The sequence below is a fragment of the Ailuropoda melanoleuca genome, chromosome 10 (assembly GCF_002007445.2).
Source record: "Ailuropoda melanoleuca isolate Jingjing chromosome 10, ASM200744v2, whole genome shotgun sequence".
NCBI lineage: Eukaryota > Metazoa > Chordata > Mammalia > Carnivora > Ursidae > Ailuropoda > Ailuropoda melanoleuca.
In genome coordinates this window covers 19,990,158-20,013,697 of record NC_048227.1, presented here as the reverse complement: position 1 = coordinate 20,013,697, position 23,540 = coordinate 19,990,158, and the positions used below count along the sequence as shown (strand labels likewise).

The 23,540-nt window shown below is 36.6% G+C and overlaps 1 protein-coding gene across 2 annotated transcripts in view; it reads left to right on the top strand.

The window, feature by feature from the left end:
• Positions 1–22,764, top strand: part of RBBP6 (RB binding protein 6, ubiquitin ligase) — a 29,695-nt gene extending 6,931 nt beyond the window's left edge. The window contains exons 3-18 of one of the 2 annotated variants that reach the window (XM_002929222.4): positions 98–134; positions 4,624–4,668; positions 6,750–6,838; positions 6,951–7,047; positions 7,441–7,580; positions 10,208–10,380; positions 11,632–11,735; positions 11,851–12,176; positions 13,224–13,320; positions 13,485–13,563; positions 13,663–13,717; positions 14,885–14,953; positions 17,055–17,417; positions 17,708–17,809; positions 18,658–20,418; positions 20,775–22,764. In XM_002929222.4, the coding sequence (XP_002929268.1) occupies positions 98–134; positions 4,624–4,668; positions 6,750–6,838; positions 6,951–7,047; positions 7,441–7,580; positions 10,208–10,380; positions 11,632–11,735; positions 11,851–12,176; positions 13,224–13,320; positions 13,485–13,563; positions 13,663–13,717; positions 14,885–14,953; positions 17,055–17,417; positions 17,708–17,809; positions 18,658–20,418; positions 20,775–22,344 (5,107 nt within the window). In that variant the 3' untranslated portion in view covers positions 22,345–22,764. The remainder of the gene's footprint in view (positions 1–97; positions 135–4,623; positions 4,669–6,749; positions 6,839–6,950; positions 7,048–7,440; positions 7,581–10,207; positions 10,381–11,631; positions 11,736–11,850; positions 12,177–13,223; positions 13,321–13,484; positions 13,564–13,662; positions 13,718–14,884; positions 14,954–17,054; positions 17,418–17,707; positions 17,810–18,657; positions 20,419–20,774) is intronic. The other variant, XM_002929223.4, reaches the window with a different exon arrangement.
• Positions 22,765–23,540: the final 776 nt, after the last annotated feature.

Sequence of the window (23,540 nt, the reverse complement as noted above, 5' to 3'; positions counted from 1 at the left end):
ATACGTGATTAGAGATATGTATTAGGATGTTTTAGCACAAAAATCCATAAATAGCTGCTCATAATTAATGCTATTTTCATTTTTGTTTATTTTTTAGAAGTCGAACTGAACCAGTGATGGGAACTTCAAAAGCAGTATGTAAAAACACAATCTCACACTTTTTCTACACATTGCTTTTACCTTTATAATGTAGCAGTGAAGTAAATAATTTAGAACTTAATATCCAACTGATCATAGTACATATTGTAAATAAAGTGTATTTTGATGACAGCTCAGTTGAATATGGATATATGTGGCATAATTTGCACACTTACTTTGTAGAAATGGGTAATTTGTGCCCCAAAAAACACTGTTTCATATTAAATATGATAGCATCCTCCCTGTATGACACTGTGTTGTACAGTTAATGTATATGATTCTTTTTAGCTCTTGTAGGTTTTACACTAATGAACATGATAACATGTTCTACATCTGTCTGTCTATAGTTAGTATTTTGTATGTATGTACAGGCTGTTGTGTGCTTTTTGTTTCTTGCAATAAAAAAAATGTTTGGAGTGTATATTTTGCCATTTTCACGTTGTATCACTTAGTTTTTGTTAGTTTTTTTTCTGCCTGATTGATGGCTTTAAAAAATGCATTAGCAATATGCAAAGCTAATGTTAAACTTTGATGCTTTCTCCAAGTTCAGACACATATAGAAAAGAGCTTTCCAGAGACTTTTGATGCAGCTTTATTACTTAGTTTTGTCTTATTTGGCAATTTCAAGCTTTTATTCTTTGTTTATATCTGTACTATAAAGTGAGACCTGAAATTGGGCCCCCGTGAGTATATAAATGTCTCATTGGTGATTTATACAATTGAGTACATTGTTTTTAAATTTTAATATAAGGTCTTCCACTTCCAGCCTGCTTAGTTCTCCAAATTCAAGTATTTTCCTCTTTCTCATAGAGATAAAATGCTGCATTAATTGTAAGCTAATTGAAAGCTGTAGCTCATCAAAGGTAACTCCCCTTAACCGGGATAACATCTTAATTTTTATGATCATAGCTTGAGTATGACACTATGTTGACTTGGAGGTCTTAAGTAAAAGGTAGCAGTATTCCTAAGTTGTGGGGTGACACATTTGTTTCGGAGCGTAGGGCTGTAGTAATTGGGTTCTGTAAACTTGATGGTTCTCAAAACGTTTTACTGCTCAGGCTTGATCTGTACACAATACAAGATGTCTGAAATCTTGATTTAGAATTCAAGGGTATTGCTTGCTGTTTTACTTTATCCTTTTTAAATACTACTGATCTTTAATTGTGTATCAGGCATTTCACTAACCTTGGATCATTGCATCTTAAACATGATAATATAGAATATCTGAACTTTGGACTTGTTCTCTAAAGTATATGGCCTTTAGTTCTCATGGAACTAAAATATGATGATTCAAAGATCAAAACTTAGTGTTTTGGGGTCCCCCCCGCACCCCGGGGTATATGGGGTTTTTTGGTTTTTGGTTTTTTTGGTTTTGGTTTTTTTGGGTTTTTTTGTTTTTTTGGTTTTTTTGTTTTGGTTTGGTTTTTTGGTTTTTAAAGCATAATGCTGTAAAAAACTGTCCACGTTTCTGTTTTGCTGGTGATTGGTTTAAAACTGATTTTATGTATCCAAATGCTAGCACAAATTAGAGTGACTATCCTGGTGACTGTAGTAGTTAATGTAACACACTTTGTATAAAGTACTTTTATATAGCATTTAAACTAATTCAGATGAAGTTTTATTTCTTGAAAACAGTTATTTCCTTTTTGTTTATTAGCATGTGTATAAACACAGATCACATGTTCATAAATAAAGTTAACATTCTTTTAGCCTTGTGTGTTCCCTGGCATGTCTGTATTACACTACAAGAAGCAGTTTATTTTATGCTTATTTAGGTTTCTCTTTTCTTTTTTTCTTTTTTCTTTTTTTTGATACTTTTAAAGTGGCTTTAATTTTTAGGTAGAATGTCTGAAATAGAAACATTAGATAATATCCCCATCATTTATTTGCTTGGGGTACATTGCTGGCGTTTAGGATGAGGATATATTCATCAAGCGTAATTAATGCCCATTTTACAAATCACCTGTTATTGTACACATTCACAAAAGCCAAGTAAGATAGAGCCACCAAACCGATTTCTAACTTCTGATTAATAAAAGTAAATGTGTGTACATTTTTGGTAACCTTAGCCAGTTGTGATCAAGGATGGCTATTTATCTATATTCCTTAGCTTTTGTTTTATTTAGTCATCCTTCCATGTTGGTACTGCAAAGCTGGGTGTTCTTCCTGCTTACTAAATATCAGAATTGCATTTTGTAGGATCCTTTAATTTCAAGCAAATGTAGGTGGCATAAAAAATTTCGGATTCTTTCTCCCAGAAGCAAGACCACGAATTAGATGTGGGGAAGTGGGTTAATTTTAATGATGTCCAAAGTATGCATTGATCAGTTTTTTTTTTTAAGACTACTTTCTTTAACATGGTGCATTTTTTAAATCATTAATATCTAAGAGTTAATACATTTATTGATGCTTAGGACATGTAAATTCCTAGTCATTTTAAAACCATTTCTTGTCGGCAGTTTTCACTTAATTTCTAGTACCTTGCTATATGCAGAAAACAGTTGGATGCCTTTCTCGGTTTGTGGTAAATTTTACTTCCTTGTGGATTTTAAGGTATTTAAGATGCTAGAGTAATTGTTTGGTGGGAAAAAAAAAAAAGTGATGTAGATGTTGTTGAATATCTGAAACCACTTTATAGGATACTAGAACAAGTTGGCAGAAAACTAAAAGGGCAAGAAAGCCCGGCTTAAGAACCAAAAGACAGCTATATCTTAGGAATGGGAAGAACAAAAAATGTTAGTATTTTAGTTCCAGCTGTAAGAAGGTTAATATAGCTGCTTTCTTTTAAAGAAATAACCAATATTAATATTGTAGACAGTAATGGATTTATTTTGAAAGGCTATTAATATGTTTCTTTGGTTAGAAACATAGATGATGCCTGACAGTAATTGTTCAGTTCTTGCTACTTAGATTCAAATAATTCCTAGCTGATGTAAAATGTAACCCTCTTCAAAACAGATGATCAGAATTTATTCTGGATAAAAAGGATATTTGTGTATTCTTTTTTTTTTTCTTTAACCTTCCCTTTGAGATTAGTTCTGTAACGAAAGAGCACTTAAAAGCTAGATGAGAATAAGAACACGTTGGTGGATTGTATGGTTGTGTATTAGGAATGTGGAGTTACTGCATTATAAACTCTGCCGTGCCTCAGTGGGGAGCTAAGAATCTTTTCTTTAAATAAGCATCCCAGTAATAATATCCATTAACTTTTAAAACCCTAAGATATTTATAAGATGTATTTTAAATTTAGCCAACATTATTTTTACTTATTGAACTCCTACTGTGGTAGGCAGTGTGCTAAGAACTTCATATTGAAACTGGTAACATTTCTATTTGGGGCTCTCACTCATGCTGCTTTTATTTTAATACTCTTAGTTCTCTGGAGTATTTGCAAAATACCTGATGGAGACTCACTTTGTTGTTGTTGTTGTTGTTTTTCTTTGATCCAGACATCTCGTTACATCCTCTCCATTTTAAATAAGAGTTCTGACCAATAATGCATGAGAAATTTATAACCTGTTGAATAAGCAATCCAGTTACTACATAGGAAGCTAATAACGTTTTCATTTTGGCACACTTAAAAACAGGGAAATCGTATCTTTAGAGTTATATGCTAAAGGGGTGTGTGTGTGTGTACGTGTGTACGTGTGTACACACACACACACATACACTTCTAAAAACATTAAAATCATTTCAGGGATCAAATAAACATTTTTTAATATCACATTTGAAAATACATTTTTAAAATCCTTCTTAGATCCTTCAATATATAATACTTGTTCCATTTGATTAAATGAACTTTCTTCACACATTAAAGTCCATCTTCTTATAATAGCCCTGTTTGCCTTTGCCCAGGCTGCCTTTGGTTTCCCTTTTTTTGCCTTAACATCTTTGCCCTGATAAAGCTGTGGTTTCTTTGGCAAGAAGCCTTTCTTACTCTTTGTATGGGAGAATAAACAAACTTACTCAGAATGAACAGTACATGCTCAAAAATAGAGAAAAAAGTAGCAATTATGTGGGAGCTGTTTTATTAAAGCAATTATCTGAGCCTTTAAAGAGCTGCTTGTTTTTACAATGTTATGTAATGGCATTCCAGGAAAGTTAGATTTCTTATTCTCTTGTCTAGTGTACATTATCTTAAGCATTATCCAATTTAGAGACCATTGATAGACACGGGACTCTTCTTTAATATTTAGTCAGTGCTCTGAACACATTTTCTGTGATATATTTTTCTTTACCCTGTTGTTCTTTTTTTCATTGTAATTGAGCCCCCTCAACTTTAGCCTTTTACTGTGTGTGAAATACGTAGAGAAGGGTTAAAGCAGGGTGAGCTACAATTTCAGCTTTAAAACGAAATGACATTCTTTAGAAAACGTCTAAGAAAATGCCCAATATTTGAACATTAGGTGGCAGTAGGGACTAAATGATCACTTTCAGTTGTTTTCAGTGTGGAACTTGAATGTGTGTTTAATTTTTTGTGAACAGATTGATGACTCTTCTGCGTCTATTTCTCTGGCCCAGCTTACAAAGGTATATATATATATATATTCTTGAAAATATAAATTTTTTCTAACATCGTATTTTTTTAATGTGGAACAATTGTTTGAAGAGGGGTTGGGGGAGGATGTATTTTGCGAAAACATTGTACACATTATTACTATCCTGTAAAGAGTAGTTGCCGTTTTGAGAAGATAGGGGGAGTATTTTGGCAGCCTCACCATAATGTTGGAGTGTTGTTCATCTTCAAGACTGAAGAAACACATGAAGCTACACTTACTTGATTTTTTTTTCCCTCATACATTTTGTTTAATTATACATTGGAAACTAACAAAGTTCTGGAGGAATTTCCTGGTTTTGGCTGTAAATTACGTGGACTTTCTTTAAGCAGCCAAAATAGAAGCTTTCCTTTACATGGACGATTGCACGGTTATTTCTTGAATATTTGAATCGATCCCATGAAGGTCAACATTTTAAATGTGTTACAATTGTTTCTTTATGCTATAGACTTGTAGTCTGTCTGCATTAGAAAAAGTTTTAAACAACCTAATTTGTTTGAACACAGACTACATGAATTGTGTAAATGTATAAAGCTGTTTGCAGGAATATACCAATGTGTATGTTTGGCAGAGGGACAAATTGTTACCTCCTGAAATAATTGTATATGCCATGTTTTGCGATAAAATTGCTTGCATTTTCTGCTCAACAATGTGTACTTTTGTTTGGGAAAGCACTAGTGATGGATTACTTTTTAAAACAATAGATGTAGCTTGCAAATCATGCCTTTAAAAAAAAGACCTATATTACAGAATAGACAGATTTTTTAGGAACGAGAAGGAAGTCTTCCAGTTTTCCAAAAATCCTTTTTTCCCTACTATCAGAAATGTAAAACCAAACTTAAGTAACCAAGATTAATGAGTTGGATGGATTTTCCATTAGTGCTGTCCCTATCTTATCCTTGGCTTTGTTAGAGGTTGTGTCCTTTTCCCCTAGAATGTATCCCCAAAAATGTCTTCATAACAAATAAGCTTTTTAAGCTCTTGTTCCGGGAAAACTAAACATGAAAATTGATGATTCTAAGACACAAAGTGGGCTGAAACCATCCTCTCTTACCATTTTCTAATGCAAAGTGGTCTAGCATAGAGTTAACCTCTTAAGCAGTTTATAGTTCACGGTTTTAATTCTTATGTGCTGTAAGGACCATATTTGAGTTTTGGTCTGTTCCTACCATTGTTTCTTTGTGGGAAGCAGTTGGGGAATTTTGGAGGTTTGGGGGATTTTTTTTTTTTTTTAACTATTTGTAAATTAATGTTTGGGTTCAAACAAATTAGTTGTTCAACATCTGTAATCCAGTTTTCTGTAAATGTTGCTGTTGTTCTAAGCTCTGTTAATGTTAAGCATTCTTTGTATATAAAATTACAATAAAATGTTAAAACTGGTTGCTTGTTTTGTGGATGAATGTAAAGATAAAACCCAATGAATGGCTGATGTGAGTGCTAGATGCTTGAAGATTAAAGTTATTAGGACTCACTCCCTTAGACCCTGCTTATATCTAGACTATTCTGTGTATAATACCTTAAAGATGAATGAAATTCATAAGACTTTGGAGAGTTGGATTTAAAATTATGAGTGCTCAGTTGCGTGTGCTTTGCACTTAATTTGAAACTGATGCTATTGCTTAAAGAGCCTTCTGGCTTAATATCAGCTGCATAATATGTTCAGTTGTTCTACCCACAACCCTACCTCCAAGTTTTAAGTATTAAGTCTTTGTGTTGTGACACTTGAATTATTAAGATTTAAAATGTCAAGTGTTTCCTTAATCTGTTTTTAACTCTTAGAGGAGTCATATGCAAATCTTAATGAAAGGTACAAACAGGGTCTAAGGTTTGAGTGCCCCCAGAACAATCTTCCTCAGCCCTGCAGACACCCAAACATCATGTAATGGCCTAAGGAACTCCCGGTGCCTCTTCTAGGTTATACATGTAAATAGTTTTCAGTTTTAGGTTTTATGCAAGATTAGATACTGCTCTTTACAGGATGAGTGGTGTTGTCTTTGGCTGTGTGGTCTTAAATGTGTTTCTAATGTGTGTGTCAAATAATTACCTGTTAAACAGACTGCCAATCTGGCTGAAGCCAATGCTTCTGAAGAAGATAAAATTAAAGCAATGATGTCGCAATCTGGCCATGAATACGACCCAATCAAGTAAGTCCATAAATGCTTCATACTAATAGGTACTTTGGGGTGGGTTCCCCCCCCAATCAAAAGCATTATTTTTTCAAGTTTTTGTGTACATATAATTTTTTTTTCCTTTCAGTTATATGAAGAAACCCCTAGGTCCACCACCTCCATCTTATACCTGTTTTCGTTGTGGTAAACCTGGCCATTATATTAAGAATTGCCCAACAAATGGGGTAAGTCCAAAGTGGAAACCCTGGTATACCTTATTTTTCTTAATTGTTTCTTAGCCATTGTATTTTTTTTCTTGGTGACTACTGCCTTTTCTATTACAGTGGCAAATGAGCACAGGCTCTGGAGCCCAGTTGCCAGGCTTCAGACCTTGGCTCTGCCACTTAATAGCTGCGTGAGCTTGGGCAGACTACTTGATTCTTTAGGCCTGTTGTTTCTTCTCTGTGAGACTGAGATGCTCATAGCAGTATTTCTCTCGTGTGGCTGTTGTGAGGATTAAATGAGAGTGTAAAGCCCTACAAATAATAGAAGCAGTTAATGAGCACTGCGTGTTATTTAATATTAAGTAAAGGTAACTGCTTTCTTTCTTCCTCCTTTCTCCTTTTCCTTCCGAATAGGATAAAAACTTTGAATCTGGTCCTAGGATTAAAAAAAGCACTGGTATTCCCAGAAGTTTTATGATGGAGGTGAAAGATCCTAACATGAAAGGTGCAATGCTCACCAACACTGGAAAATACGCAATACCAACTATAGATGCGTAAGTATGCGAGTTAGGTACGACCTGTGAGGCCGCCGTCCGGCCAGGCGCCAGTACTCTCTGTAGTCTCGGGCTCGTAACGTGGCTATTTGGATTTCTTGTGAGCATTGTATAGCAAGTCTGTTAGTCTCCATGTGTTGCATTTCTATGTGAAGAATGAGAGGCTGCAGTCTGCTCCATTAAATGCAAATTTAAAATGGATTTGGGGTTTTTTGTTATCACTGAGTGCCACTTCCCTTGTAGTCTTCTGATTTTTTTCTTTTTCTGTCATACCCTGCTTTCTTCCTCATTCACATACATACTCCCACATAATCTTTAATGCTATCTACATTTTTTAAGTGAAGAAGACAAATACTTTAATCCTTTTGAGAAACAAAAGGCTTAAGCATAAACGTTTTACAAGATGTCCAGGCAAATATAAGTGCCAAGAATAAATGAAAAGCTGAGTCCTCTTGAACAAGTTTGGAGATACTGTGTGAGTGTGAAGATTCTAAAATATGGTTTATTTTCTAAGCCGTTAGCTTAGAAGAGCTACAGCGCTATATGCTACAGCTTCGTGCTTATTTTAAGTGGGTTTTCAGATTTTACTTAATGAGTCAATTTTAATGAAATGGATAGATGTGAAAACCTAGTGGTGTAGTTCAACTAGATAACTTCTCATTTTATCTGCTCTTATTGATACATCTAATTACATTTTCAGTTGCCCTGGGCAGCTGTGAACTCACGTAATATCGAGCACAGTATTAATTGTCCCTTTGTACTGCATTCTCTATCCAGTCCTCCAGTGGATTATGAAGTGAGCATGTCCTCAGGACATACCTTGAGAAACATCAATTTAGAGAATAGCTGCCAGTGTTCATAGTGACAGGGAAAATGTGCAGAACAGTTTTCCTCAGTTTCATGCTGTCGTGTTGAAGTGCAGTGTAGTGAGCAGGTGAGGGTGATGGAGAAAGATGGCTATGCTGCAGAATGATAGGGAACAGACGGAGTGGTTTCAAGTATGCACTTTAGTAATAGTACCTTGTTTTAGTTCACAGATAGGAATGAATGTTCTCCCAAACTCCCAACCTTGTTCACTTTCTCAGTTTCACCCCCATCTATTTTTTCTCCGTCGCCATCCTGTGTTTTGTGGTTCATCTTAGAGCAGTCTGTTGTTATGCTGTTTCTAATTCAGATATTTCGTACATGCTTCCAAACAATTTAGGTTGAAATGGATGATTTTTACAGACACAATTTAAGAGCAGACCGCTTCATCTTAATATAAAATATACAAGTAAAAGTATTTAAATAGAAATTTGTGTTGAAAAAATTAACACCACCATTGTGAACCCTAACTAATAATTAACTTCATTGCTTTTGAATGCTGAAATACAAAAAACCCATTTGTGCCAAACACACAGCAAATACTGGGGAAAATGGGAGTCCAAATATTTTAAATGAAACTTTCACCCTCTCCACTAACACCACTGATAAGCAACTCAGACTCTTCTTCTGTTTCTTTTTCTATCCTCTGTTCTCCTCTTTTTTTTTTTTTTTTTTTTCCTTTTCTCTCTTTTGGGCAGTGGGAGACTCCTCTTTCACAAATTGGGAACAATGGGGCATAAGCAAATTGATACTTATTTCTGGAATCGTGGTGATGTCTATGGAGCAACTGCAACACAAATAACACACCTAAGGTACCCTACTCTGTACAGCTGAGATTCTTTCATTTCCAGTGTTGAGATTGACACACTCTGTTCCTAAATGAGGTAGAAAGAATTTATCTGGGAATTCCTGTGTTTTATAAATCTGCCTGATTACAGAGAAGATGGGGGTGTTCGAAATAGTGGTGACAAGTCTGAGAATAGTGTATTGTGTTTTTTCTTTTTAATATATTAAATGTACAACATTTCTGCAAAATGCACTTCTACCAAAAAATGAACCCCAAATGATGAAAGTGTTACTTTATATTTTTGTAACACATACTCTGATCACTTCAGTCATTAGTATTTCTTAGTGGGCTATAAATAGATTAGTCTCGCTTTTAAAATACTGATTATAAGTAGACCACTGGTTTTGCAGTCTACTTCTAACTACTGGTGTGGTTGGTAGCGCCCTATTTCCCTTGAGGTGTATCCCCCTTGATTGTGTAATGTCAGCACCAATTTCTGTTTCCTGTGGTACGGCATTCACTCTAATACCTTCACACTGTTGGACGTGGAGGAGAAATTTCGTTTGTTTTTCAAGTAACATGGTAGGGTAGAGAAAATTGTGATTAGGGTGTTGTCATGTCTAAGTTCAAATCCTGTCTCTGCCACTTAAACTTAATTTTGTGGCACCGAATGTGTCCCTTTATTCTCCGGCCCTCAGTTCTAGAGTTGTAGATTCTTAAGATCCTGTTAGCCAGCTTTATAGTGTTTGTTTCTTTTTGTTATACTTGTTGAGGATTTTGTTTTATGTCTTTTTGTTGTTTAGGGGGAGGATGTTCATAATCACTCCCTTATTTTGGAAGGTATTGTACTTGTGTAAACAAATTTAGCATCATTACCACATTATAAGTTCGCATTACGGTGTAGTAGAACATGTACATATCTTGGAAATACTTCGCCTTCTTAACAGTGTTAAAACAGTAAAACCTTCTTTTACAGAGAAGCATATGCAATTGGAAAGAAAGAAAAACCACCTTTCTTACCAGAGGAGCCATCTTCTTCTTCAGAAGAGGATGATCCTATTCCAGATGAATTGTTGTGTCTCATCTGCAAAGATATTATGACTGATGCTGTTGTCATTCCCTGCTGTGGAAACAGTTATTGTGATGAATGTAAGAAACATTGAACCTTCAAAGACCTAGATCTCAGAACATGTGTATTTACTTGGAAAGGCTCTAAGCAGCATTAGAGGTTTTAATAATGAAGTATGAAATGTCGGTAATTGGTCAGTTCATCAGCGAGCATTTAATAGCAAGAACCGTTTTTGTCGCTGCACTTTTTTTTTTTTTTAGTCAATCACCTCTTTGTCCTGTTGATTATTAGAATGGACCACCTCTGATACCTTCATCAGGGTAGCTGTACTGAGGTTTTATGAAATGGAGGATTTTTGTTGCCTATACATTTTAAATGGTATGCAAAATTTTGAAAGCTTTTTGGGACTTAGATATTCTGGAAATATTTTTAAATGGTACTTAAATACCTTTCCTGGATTGTGAAAAATAGCTTATTCTAAAATTCCTAATTGTGATTGAGAACTGCTCTCTGTAAAAATACTACCCAACATTTGCCATGTGGTGACTTATTGACTTTTTTTTTTTTCAAATCATTTATATTAGCATTTGGTTTTTTCCTGCCACTTATTTTGAATTTGCCCCTTCTTAACCCAGATGAAAATGGCATCATCTGAAAATTTCACTGCTCAGTCCTGCTCTGCCTTTTTCATTTCTAAACATAGCTTTGAGATATAAGTCTTTTATTTTGGGGCCTCTTTAGTGAAGACCGAAGTCAAGAAGAGGTCGCTTAAGATTTGCTTCAGAGTGTGTCTTAGATTTAACAAACCACATTACTGGATTTTTTTTACTACGCTGAAGCATAATTGGTGAATCTATTAATTTAGTGTTATTCCTGTGCACTGTGCTGAAGGTGTCGCTGACCTCTTTGCCTGAATAATGCTTCTGGTTTTTGACCTGTACTTTTCTCGTGAGGCTGTTTTTAAAAGCCTGCTAGCCATGTAAAGTTTTTATCATTCTAGACTATATCTTATTTCTATTGTTTTCCCCTACAATATTCCAACTAGTAGCTAAACAAAGAGAATAGTATTTAGGAAAGAGTGCTCTTTCTCTCAGTTTAAATGTTTGTTGAAATCATATTCATGACTTCTGTTTTTAAGGTAGAGAGAAGTTAGAGCAGAGGAGTGGTATCAGGCAAGAGATTTTATTTCTAAGTTTCTTAATCTTAGAAATGATTAGTGATGTGTGCTTGGAAACAATAATATAACTGATTAGAAAGTGGTCTTTGTAATTCATTCCCTAAACACTGAGTTTGTACTCTGCTTTTATTAATATTTAAATTATTTGACATAGGTATAAGAACAGCACTCTTGGAATCAGATGATCATACATGTCCAACATGCCATCAAAATGATGTCTCTCCTGATGCTTTAATTGCCAATAAATTCTTACGACAGGTAATACCTTTGTATCCCTTTTTTGAAAAAATTTTTAAAATTTTTATTGTTTAAACTGTACTTGAGTAAATACAGCCTTAACGTTTTCCTGCATTTTTCGGTTTGGTATCTGTAGGCTGTTAATAACTTCAAAAATGAAACTGGTTATACAAAAAGACTACGAAAACAGTTACCCCCACCCCCACCCCCGAGACCACTCATTCAGCGGAACCTACAACCTTTGATGAGATCTCCAATATCAAGACAACAGGATCCTCTGATGATTCCAGTGACATCTTCATCAACTCACCCAGCTCCTTCTATGTCTTCCTTAACTTCCAACCCGTCGTCTTTGGCTGCTCCTGTGCCTGGAAATTCATCTTCTACCCCAGCTCCTGTACCTGATATAACTGCGACAGTCTCCATATCAGTCCACTCAGAAAAATCAGATGGACCTTTCCGGTAAGTCTTTTTGCATCTCTCACTATTCAGAAAAAAGTGAGATCAGTAATACAGCTTTTTATTGTTGTATGTTGCTTTAGCAGTTGTAGCGGCCTGCAGTGTGTATCATCCTTGTGAATCACTGTGCTCAGTAAGGTGGAGGACTTAATAAAGTAACCCTCTTATAAAAGTTTCCTTGTTAGAGATGACTTACTCCTATTGGAGGAAAAGGCAAATGAAGGAGATTCACTCAGCAAATGATTAAGCATCCCAAGATCAAGAACTATACAAGTTGCCAGCAACCCTTGTTAAATGTTGAATCATAAAGAGAATTCACTTGTGGTCATAATGATGGTATTAGAGTCGATTTGAGCAGAACTAAGCACAATTTGGATCGGTGAAGTAGAGGGGATAAAACATCGGTGGCGGTAGAGAAATCAGGAATGAATTGTTAGGTAGAAGACCAATGAAAACTCACTTGAATCCTAACCACTTCAGACACAGAAAGGACCTTCAACTATGTAGTCCAGTGGCTCATAAATTCTTAAATAATCAACCACCTTTTTTAAAAAAATAAATACTGGGGTCTGTACAGACCTACGGAAGCAAAAATCTTGAGGACTGGGACCTTTACATGTATATGGAAGACTTCTCACTGATTTGCTGTGATTAATAGAATGAGTCTGTGGGTTCATTGGCTTTTCTAAGATCACCCCTTTGGTTCAGTTGTGGAGCTGGCAGTAGAATTTACTCTTAATCCTGTCTTCTTTAGGTCCCACACTTGGACTTTCTTTTTTTTAAGCTTTATTTTTCTTACCACTGAACTGGTTTCTATCATAGCTATCACAGATGGGACTCCTTAAGGAGATTCCTTCTTTTTACTTACCAGTGTGTGTTTGAGGAACTCTGCAAAGGTTCAGTCCTCTCACTTTCCTCAAAAGTTTTCATCAACTTTGATTTAACTCACCTTAATGCAGGTGGTGGGCGAACAGACTTAGTAATTTTTTTACTCTGAATCCTCCATTTCTGATGACTTTTTAATGTGTCGCAAACTATGTTGTTTTGTAGGGACTCTGATAGTAAAATACTGCCGGCTGCAGCCCTTGCGCCCGAGCACTCAAAGGGGGCCTCTTCAATTGCAATCACTGCTCTTATGGAGGAGAAGGTAAGTTTGATTGGCTTTTAAATTTGGAGTTCTGTCTTACAGTAGTTCTTCTGGGTTTTGTTTGATTTTTTTCTTTTTAACTCTCCCTCTTTGGTCTTTTTTTTTTTTTTCTTTTTTTTTTTTCTTTTTAACTGTTTCTTTTTATTCATGTTTTTTTCCTACAGGGTTACCAGGTACCTGTACTTGGAACCCCGTCTTTGCTTGGACAGTCACTGTTGCATGGACAGTTGATCCCCACAACTGGTGAGTAAAATTCTGTTTTGAACATTTTCTCCTTTCAAAAATAGTTGTAACTTTACATAACATGCTATTTTATATTTACCTATTGTTTTTGCTTCCAAGGTCCAGTAAGAATAAACACTGCTCGTCCGGGTGGTGGTCGGCCAGGCTGGGAACAGTAAGTATATATTTTAAAAATCTCCAGATAATTGCTTTTGAACTAGATAATGGGAATTATAATCTACTGTGTTGCTGAATATCTTTTATTGTGAACTCCTCTTTCGTATGCCATGTTAACATAGTTTTTATGTGAAGTGTAAATTCAAGATTATGTGAAGAACTATTTTCTAAAAGAATAAGTAATTCTTTTCTTGAAATGGTAAAATATAAATTCTTATCAATTCTTGTTACTCTCATGTCCAAATGGTGATCTCAACAGGATCTCAGTTAATGAATAGACAAGAAGTAAATGAAAGTATTTTTTTGAAAGAGTATTTTAAATACTGAATCACTTATTGTGCTAATAAAAGCTAATAAACTTTTTCCTAGCCTTAACATGGATTTTCAAAATTTGATTTGAGTAAACACATACTAAGGCTACCAAACACAGAATTTCTCATTTTGAATAATTTGTATTAGTGAAACTTTATTACATGTTAAAATCCATAGAATTTTGATCTTTGTATTTGATGGTCTTGTGGCATTAAAAATTAGTATATTTGTTTATGAATGGTCTTTATGTGTACTGTCGTTTCTGTTTCTATATATAAACAGGCTTATAAATTTATATAAACTGGCTTATATTCTCAAACTTTGACATGTTTGTTTGAAAGATAAGTCAGATTTTTTATTTTCAAAAGTGTGCTAAGTGAGAGACTTAGCAGACTGTATTAGTAGAAGGAATACAGGATCTGGAGACAGGTAGGCTTGGGCTGGAATCCCAGCCCCTGCACTTAGCAGCGATATGCGGTTTTACTCCACAGCCCCATTGGCTCATCTGCACAGTTGGAACAGTGCTAGTTGCTCAGCTGCACAGTGCGCAGCAGATAAAAGGGCTCTATTTCTCTTCTGTAACAAGTTCACAGTCACTTGTAGAGTGCTAAATGGAATACCAGATTGTGAAAAATACTGTACGTTGAGGTTTAATTATTGTCACAATAATTAATCAGAAAAAATAGTTTAAGTAGATGTAATACTTGCTCATATCTCCTCCATCTGGAACAAATTTTGGAATGGGGATCAGGGAGAGGAAAATTTTCTAAAATAGTTAAAATATGTGTCTTAAAGTCTACATGCTAAGAGATCTTGTGTTATATACTCAAGCCCATTTTATCTTTCTGCACAGTTCCAATAAGCTTGGATATCTGGTTTCACCACCGCAGCAAATTAGAAGGGGGGAGAGGAGCTGCTACAGGTAGGCTTGTTAAACATCTTGAAAAATTGTGATCGGATGACACGCTGAAAAATACAACACAGAGAAATGAAAGCACAGCAGTGGCAGGGGGGGAGGTCATTTGGTTTATGCTTATCTCACTCAAGTCCTCAGGAGTTGCCCTTGAGGCCTAGAGAATAGATTACATTTAGTCTTTTAAATGATGGTTTTAGGCTACATCGTTAATACTCTTTCCCAATGACTACTTTCTCCCAGCACACGACAGAATATCAACTTACATTTACTCTTTTGAGGGTGGAAGGAAGTCATTAAGGCCCAGACAACATTTAAGGTGCCAGTTTAATTTAAGATGAAAGTTAACTAGCTACCTCCCAAGCATGAAGAAGACTTGCATTTATTTCTCTTGTAGACTCCATTGTCTGAATCTTTTCCCACGTTCTCTTTTCCAAAAGAAGAGACAAAGAGATTGTTCGAGGCTCTTGCCCTGGACAGGCGAAAGTAGTGTTATTCTGTGAAGTAAGCCCTAGGTCTTATTTTCTAGGTCACACTCGCCACCAGGGTAAAGGGCCTCTAAATTAACTCTATAACAAGAATATTAAGGGTATCTTCTAGTGTGCCATTGAGAATTGCTAAGTAATAACTTTGTTACTAGATCACATGTTAATAGAAGATAGTATTTACTAATTCAGACTCTGAAAAGAGGCTTAAAATCTAAAGCCATGATGCTGCTGTTCTGTACCAGTTATTTATAATTTAAAAAACCCTTAGCCTTACAGAAATAAGCCCACCTTTTAAAGAAGCCACTATTTCTTTGATGGGAGACAATTCAGAAACTGGCCAGCACTGTTATTTTCACCCAACCCTTAGAAATAAAACATTGAGATTTTTAGCTGTTAATTACCAATGTTAAGAGTATTACTTATTTTCTTGAGGATGAAAGGTAGAGCATAGGGAATATAATCAATGGTATTGGGATAGGGTGGTATGATGACAGATAGTAGTTACACTGTGAACCTCACATAGGTATAGACTTACTGAATCGCTGTGTTGCACACCTGAACCTTGTGTGTCAACTGTACTCCCAGTTTTTTAAAAAATGTAACCAGGGGCGCCTGGGTGGCACAGCGGTTGAGCGTCTGCCTTCGGCTCAGGGCGTGATCCCGGTGTTGTGGGATCGAGCCCCACATGGCTCCTCCGCTATGAGCCTGCTTCTTTCTCTCCCACTCCCCCTGCTTGTGTTCCTTCTCTCGCTGGCTGTCTCTGTCTCTGTCGAATGAATAAATAAAATCTTAAAAAAAAAAATAAAAAAATAAAAATAAAAAATAAAAAATGTAACAAATTAATAAAAAGTACTTTAAATGCAAAAACAAAATAAAACTATGAAGCCATTTAAAACTCTTTGTGGTGGGGGAGGGCAGGTAACAAGCAGGGAGGAGGGTCAGAGAGAGAGAAGCAGACTCCCCACTGAGCAGGGAGCCGGATATGGGGCTTGATCCCAGGACCCTGATATCTGACCTGAGCCAAAGGCAGAAGCTTAACTGACTGAACCACCCAGGCACCCCTTAAAACTGTGTTTCTAAAGACATTTTAATGACATCGGGAAATGCTCATGATGCATATAATGTCAGGTGAAATACAAAATTATAAATACCTAAGTTCTAGGTATTTTTGAAGTACTACTTAGAAGGATCCTTTCCACACTTCCTACCTCAAAGGATTACAGGAAGTGGTTTTTCTTCATCGAAAGTTTTGGTCTGGAAGGCATTTTGGGGAGGCCTCGGTCAGAGAGGCATTAACCTTGTCAGTTCCTTTAAATGACAGATTAGGAAGTCACAAAAGATCGTTGTGAAGTAGATAATGAATTGAGCTTCACAAAAGAGACCTTGTAAATATAGCGTCTCCGTAGAGAGAAGGCCCTGTAAACTTGTATCATTTCAGTCCCCAAGTGGCCTTAAAAATTCTGTTTTCAGATAACTAAGTTCCTATGCTTATTTGAATAGTTAATTCTATTCCATCGTTTGTAAGTTTGAAGATGATTATGGATAGAAAAGACAAGCTTACTTTGTCGTGTCTTGGGTGGTTTTTGTTTGAAGGAATAATATCTCGGAATTTATTTCTCCAGAAGTATAAACCGCGGACGACACCACAGCGAAAGATCACAGAGAACTCAAGGACCGTCGCTACCAGCAACGCCAGTTTTTGTGCCCGTGCCACCCCCTCCTTTGTACCCGCCCCCACCCCATACACTTCCTCTCCCTCCAGGTGTGCCTCCTCCACAGTTTTCTCCTCAGTTTCCTCCTGGCCAGCCACCACCTGCTGGCTATAGTGTCCCTCCTCCAGGCTTTCCTCCAGCTCCGGCCAATTTATCGACAACTTGGGTATCGTCAGGAGTGCAGACAGCTCACTCAAATACCATCCCAACAACACAAGCACCCCCGTTGTCCAGGGAAGAATTCTATAGAGAGCAACGACGGCTAAAAGAAGAGTGAGTGTTTTAATTTGCAATTCTCATACACTTTCATTTTCTGATGTAACATTAAACCAGGTATCTTTGGAAACATTTTCTAGTGTTTCCAGTTAGTACAAGAAAAATCACCTAAAAATTAAACCAAAGCCATACAAGCAACTTCCTCAGGGATTCTTAGTTATTAATAGTTTTAAAATGGAAAACTAATGGCAATTTCATTCATTTCATTCATGATCTGATTACATTTGTCTTGTTAGTTTTCTTAAATGGTTTTTGTTAACTTTCACTCTTTAACTTTATTTTACTAGGGAAAAGAAAAAGTCCAAGCTAGATGAGTTTACAAATGATTTTGCTAAGGAATTGATGGAATACAAAAAGATTCAAAAGGAGCGTAGGCGCTCATTTTCCAGGTTAGTGTTTTGCAAGCCTTCACAACAGAATTACAAATGGGACTTTGAATATCCAGGGATTAGCTATGGATATAAATAACATTGCACTTACGGAATTTTTCTGATTCGGTCTAGGTTTATAGAAATGGACATGTAGCTTACTTCCCAATATCTGTTTTTTGAAATAATGTCTCAATGTAAATTCTATTGTGTAGAACTAGCAGTTATGGGGATTAAATTGCCCTTGTCCCTCAAAGTATTTGTAGCATGAAATAATTGGGAAATGTTTGTGGAAGGAAAGAAATAGAGGAATAGCCAAAGAACATTTCTGAGGACCCTTTTACCTGAGGCTACAGCTTCTTGCTGGAACATTAACCTGTGTAATTAATGAAGTAGTGGTAGATACAGATTGCTTTATCGATAGAAAAACTGAATTATAAAAATTCCCTGGAAGTTTGTTTAAAAGACTTACTTTTTAAAGCTTATATTTGAAATGTGGTTCCTTTCAAAGCTAGACTATTGGCCAACGTAGGACAAAGAAATTATTCCTACTTAAAATAACCAGATAGGAAGTAAAATTTAAATTTAATTGGCATTTTGTTTAATATTAGCTCATATAACTCACGGTACATTAATGCGCTTCACTCTAATTGTCAAGATTTCACTTTTGTTTTGCAACAAGTTATTGCTCTGATCTTTGTGTACTTTATTCCATTCCAGTAGAGGTCACTGTGCCTCTTTAATCATCTAAGATGAAATTTGATATAAAGAAAGATGGAACCGTGAGGAGAGCGTGCTAGAATCTGAGTCTGTATTTTATTTTATATATATTTCTCAACTATCAACTATTGTTTTGTTTTTGTTTTTAGGTCTAAATCTCCCTATAGTGGTTCATCATATTCAAGAAGTTCGTATACTTATTCTAAGTCAAGATCTGGTTCAACACGTTCACGTTCTTATTCTCGATCATTTAGCCGCTCCCACTCTCGTTCCTATTCACGATCACCTCCATACCCCAGAAGAGGCAGAGGCAAGAGCCGAAATTACCGTTCACGGTCTAGATCTCATGGATATCATCGATCTAGGTCAAGGTCACCCCCATATAGACGATACCATTCACGGTCAAGATCTCCTCAAGCATTTAGGGGACAATCTCCCAATAAACGTAATGTGCCTCAAGGGGAAACAGAACGTGAATATTTTAATAGATACAGAGAAGTTCCGCCACCTTATGACATGAAAGCTTATTATGGGAGGAGTGTTGACTTTAGAGACCCATTTGAAAAAGAGCGTTACCGAGAATGGGAGAGAAAATATAGAGAGTGGTATGAAAAGTATTATAAAATAGGTTATGCTACTGGAGCACAGCCTAGACCATCAACAAATAGAGAGACCTTTTCTCCAGAGAGGTTTTTGCCTCTTAATATCAGGAATTCTCCCTTCACAAGAGGCCGCAGAGAAGATTATGCTGGTGGACAAAGTCATAGGAGTCGAAATTTAGGTGGCAACTATCCAGAAAAGCTTTCAACAAGAGACAGTCACAATCAGAAGGACAACACAAAGTCAAAAGAGAAGGAGAGTGAAAATGCTCCAGGAGATGGTAAAGGAAACAAACATAAGAAACATAGGAAAAGAAGAAAGGGGGAGGAAAGTGAAGGCTTTCTAAACCCTGAATTATTAGAAACTTCTAGGAAATCAAGAGAACCTACAAGTGGTGAAGAAAATAAAACAGACTCGTTGTTTGTTCTCCCAAGTCGAGATGATGCTACGCCTGTTAGAGATGAACCAATGGATGCAGAATCTATCACTTTTAAATCCGTGTCTGAAAAAGACAAGAGGGAGAAAGACAAACCAAAAGCGAAAGGTGATAAGACCAAACGGAAAAATGATGGTTCTACTGTGTCCAAAAAGGAAAACGTTGCAAAACCTGCTAAGGGACCTCAAGAAAAACTAGACGGAGAGCGTGAAAAATCTCCTCGATCTGAACCTCCACTTAAAAAAACCAAAGAGGAGACTCCAAAGACTGACAGTGCTAAATCATCATCTTCCTCCCAAAAAGATGAAAAGATCATTGGTACCCCCAGGAAAGCTCACTCTAAGTCGACAAAAGAACACCAAGAGACAAAACCAGTCAAAGAGGAAAAAGTGAAGAAGGATTACTCCAAAGATGTCAAATCAGAAAAGCCAACTAATAAGGAAGAAAAGGCCAAGAAGCCTAGTGAGAAAAGTAAGCCACCTGACAGCAAGGGAGAAAAACGAAAAAGAAAAACTGAAGAAAAGGGTGTAGACAAAGATTTTGAATCCTCTTCAATGAAAATCTCTAAACTAGAAGTGACTGAAATAGTGAAACCATCACCAAAGCGCAAAATGGAACCTGATATTGAAAAGATGGATAGGACCCCTGAGAAAGACAAAATTTCATCATCATCTGCTCCAGCCAAAAAAATCAAGCTCAACAGAGAAACTGGTAAAAAAATTGGAAGTACAGAAAATGTATCTAATACAAAAGAACCCTCTGAAAAATTGGAGTCAACATCTAGCAAGGTTAAACAAGAAAAAGTCAAAGGAAAGGTCAGACGCAAAGTAGCTGGAGCTGACGGATCCAGCTCAACACTTGTGGATTATACCAGGTGACTGATTATGGGTGCTTGGGTGTGGGTGTGTGTTTTGGGAAAGAATTTCATTTTGTCAGTGCTTGTGCTTCTAAAGCATGGTATGTTAATTAAGAAGGGGTTAGGCTGGTTTATTCTTGTCCTTAAAGAAAGGAGTTGAAGGTTGTAAGTAGATTTTGTGGGTGAGCCACATTTTTTTTTTTTTACACAATCCTACATTTTAATCATTTAATCTCCATCAGAGTAGGGCCATTGGCTTTTGAGAGTTAAAAGGACATTTATGTTTAATTTAGCCTTTTTATATTTATCAGTGTTCACTAGTAAATTCTTCATTAAATTCATCATAAATTAACAATTTTTTAATTTTTTTTTAGTACGAGCTCAACTGGAGGCAGTCCTGTGCGGAAATCTGAAGAAAAAACAGATACAAAACGAACTGTCATTAAAACTATGGAAGAGTATAATAATGACAATACAACTCCTGCTGAAGATGTTATTATTATGATTCAGGTTCCTCAGTCCAAATGGGATAAAGATGACTTTGAATCTGAAGAAGAAGATGTTAAGACCACACAGCCTATACCAAGTGTAGGAAAACCCGCCAGTGTTATTAAAAATGTTAGCACTAAACCATTAAATACAGTCAAGTATACCGAAAAAGAAAGCGAGTCATCAGAGAAAATTCAGAAACTCACCAAGGAAGTGAGCCATGAACTTATACAGCATGAGATCAAAAGTTCAAAAAACTCTGCATCCAGTGAAAAGGGGAAGACCAAAGATCGAGATCATTCGGTGTTAGAGAAGGAAAACCCTGAGAAGAGGAAGAACAGCGCTCAGCCAGAGAAGGATAGTAACTTGGACCGTCTGAATGAGCAGGGAAATTTTAAAAGTCTGTCTCAACCTTCCAAAGAGACGAGAACTTCAGATAAGCATGATTCCGTTCGAGGTTCTTCAACTAAAGACTTTACCCCCAACAGAGACAAAAAACCCGACTATGACAGCAGAGATTACTCAAGTTCCAAACGTAGAGATGAAAGGAATGAATTAAGAAGAAAAGACTCTCCTTCTCGAAGTAAAGATTCTGTGTCTGGACAGAAAGCTAAGCCAAGGGAGGAGAGAGATTTGCCCAAAAAAGGAACAGGAGATCCCAAAAAGAGCAATTCCAGTCCCTCAAGAGACAAAAAACCTCATGATCAAAGAGCCACTTATGATACTAAGCGCCCAAGTGAAGAGACAAAACCTGTAGATAAAAATCCTTGTAAAGATCGTGAGAAGCACATGTTAGAAGCAAGGAACAATAAAGAGTCCAGTGGCAATAAATTACCACCGTATGTGCTTAACCCACCAGACCCACAGACTGAAAAAGAGCAAGTTCCTGGGCAGACTGACAAGAATGCGGTCAAGCCGAAACCGCAGTTAAGTCACTCCTCCCGACTTTCCTCCGACTTAACTAGAGAAACTGACGAAGCTGCTTTTGAACCAGACTATAATGAAAGTGACAGTGAAAGCAATGTGTCTGTAAAAGAGGAGGAAACTTCAGGAAAAGTTTCTAAGGAATTGAAAGATAAAGTCGTGGAGAAAGCAAAAGACAGCCTGGACCCAGCAGCAGGCGGCCAGATAGGCACGGCCAGGAGCCAGAGTCAAAGCAGCCCTAGCGTTAGTCCAAGTAGAAGTCATAGCCCTTCTGGAAGCCAAACCCGAAGCCACAGCAGTAGTGCCAGCTCTGCAGAGAGTCAGGACAGCAAGAAGAAGAAGAAGAAGAAGGAAAAGAAAAAGCACAAGAAACATAAAAAACATAAGAAGCATAAGAAGCACGCAGGCACTGAAGTAGAATTGGAAAAAAGCCAAAAACACAAACACAAGAAGAAGAAGTCAAAGAAGAGCAAAGATAAAGAAAAGGAGAAGGAGAAAGATGACCAAAAAGTGAAATCTGTCCCTGTATAAAAGGACAGATTTTAAAAAATTGACTTAATTACTAAGTCATCTGTATTAAATTTTGTTATAATGTAAAGAGATTCAAGCCTTGTAAATAATGATATGGAAGACCCTGTGCTGCACTTAAAATATTGCTGCTTGATTATTTGATTTTTACATCAGAGCTTTATAACACGAACTTTTGTACAGAATTGTGAGTTGTGACCATGTAACATGAGAGGTTTTGCTAGGGCCTATTATTTTTAACCACCATTAATTAGTTGGGGTGGAGTTTACTGTACTGTGAAATTTTCACATTTGAATTTTTTTAATTGCCTGGCAAAAGCTGGTATCAGTTCTAAAATATCAGCAGAATGATTTGCTGAATTCATTACAACCCCGTTATGTCACTTTTTGATTACAATAAAAGTTTTCAGTAAACTTTTCAAATGTCGAATGTTTGTGTTATTTGAAGGAAGTGTGTCATGTCTCTTCCCCTTTCCATTTCCTCATTTAAAATAGCCTTTGAGCCTGTAGTATTAGCTGCACCAAATATACAAAATGATGAAGTAAACATGGTAGGTAGACTTCATCAGTGGGCTGGTAGTAGGTGGCCAAAAATAAGAAATCAGGATTAATTAATGGAGAACAGGTTGAAAAAAATCGAAAAGGGTCTTAAACAAAGAGAGTAATTAGAAGTTTGGACTTGAATTTTAGCAATGAGAAATTGTGAGTTGTTTATGGTTCTGTCTTTCTTGAAACCCTGATAAAGCAATGTTAAATTCCTTGATAAAGTGCCAGCTAAAGCACACAGCCGTGAGCGTCTGTGGCCTGCTGAGTCTGCCCTGTTGACAAGAGCAAACAGCAGGAGGGCCAGGAGCATAGGTTAGACTCTGATGGGCTCTTCCTTTGTGGCTGTGGTTCAGGAAGTTATCGTAGGTAATGAAAAGCTATTGAAAGGGTTTGGGGAGTTAGGTTAAGAAGGGTACCTCAGAAACAAGGCAGTATAGACAGGGATCAAGATGACAGTGGCTGGAAGAAGGAGAAGAGACCAGCTCCAGTCTGAGGGTGGTCCTGGGTACCCCTGGACTGTTAGTAGTGAGAAAGGAAAGTATCTACGTTAGCAGCTACCTCTATGAACCTCCTGTGTCCATGCCCTGTCAGGATTTCCAGACTGGGCCGTTGGGACAGTATGCAAAAACACTTCACTGAGTGTTTTTAATGCA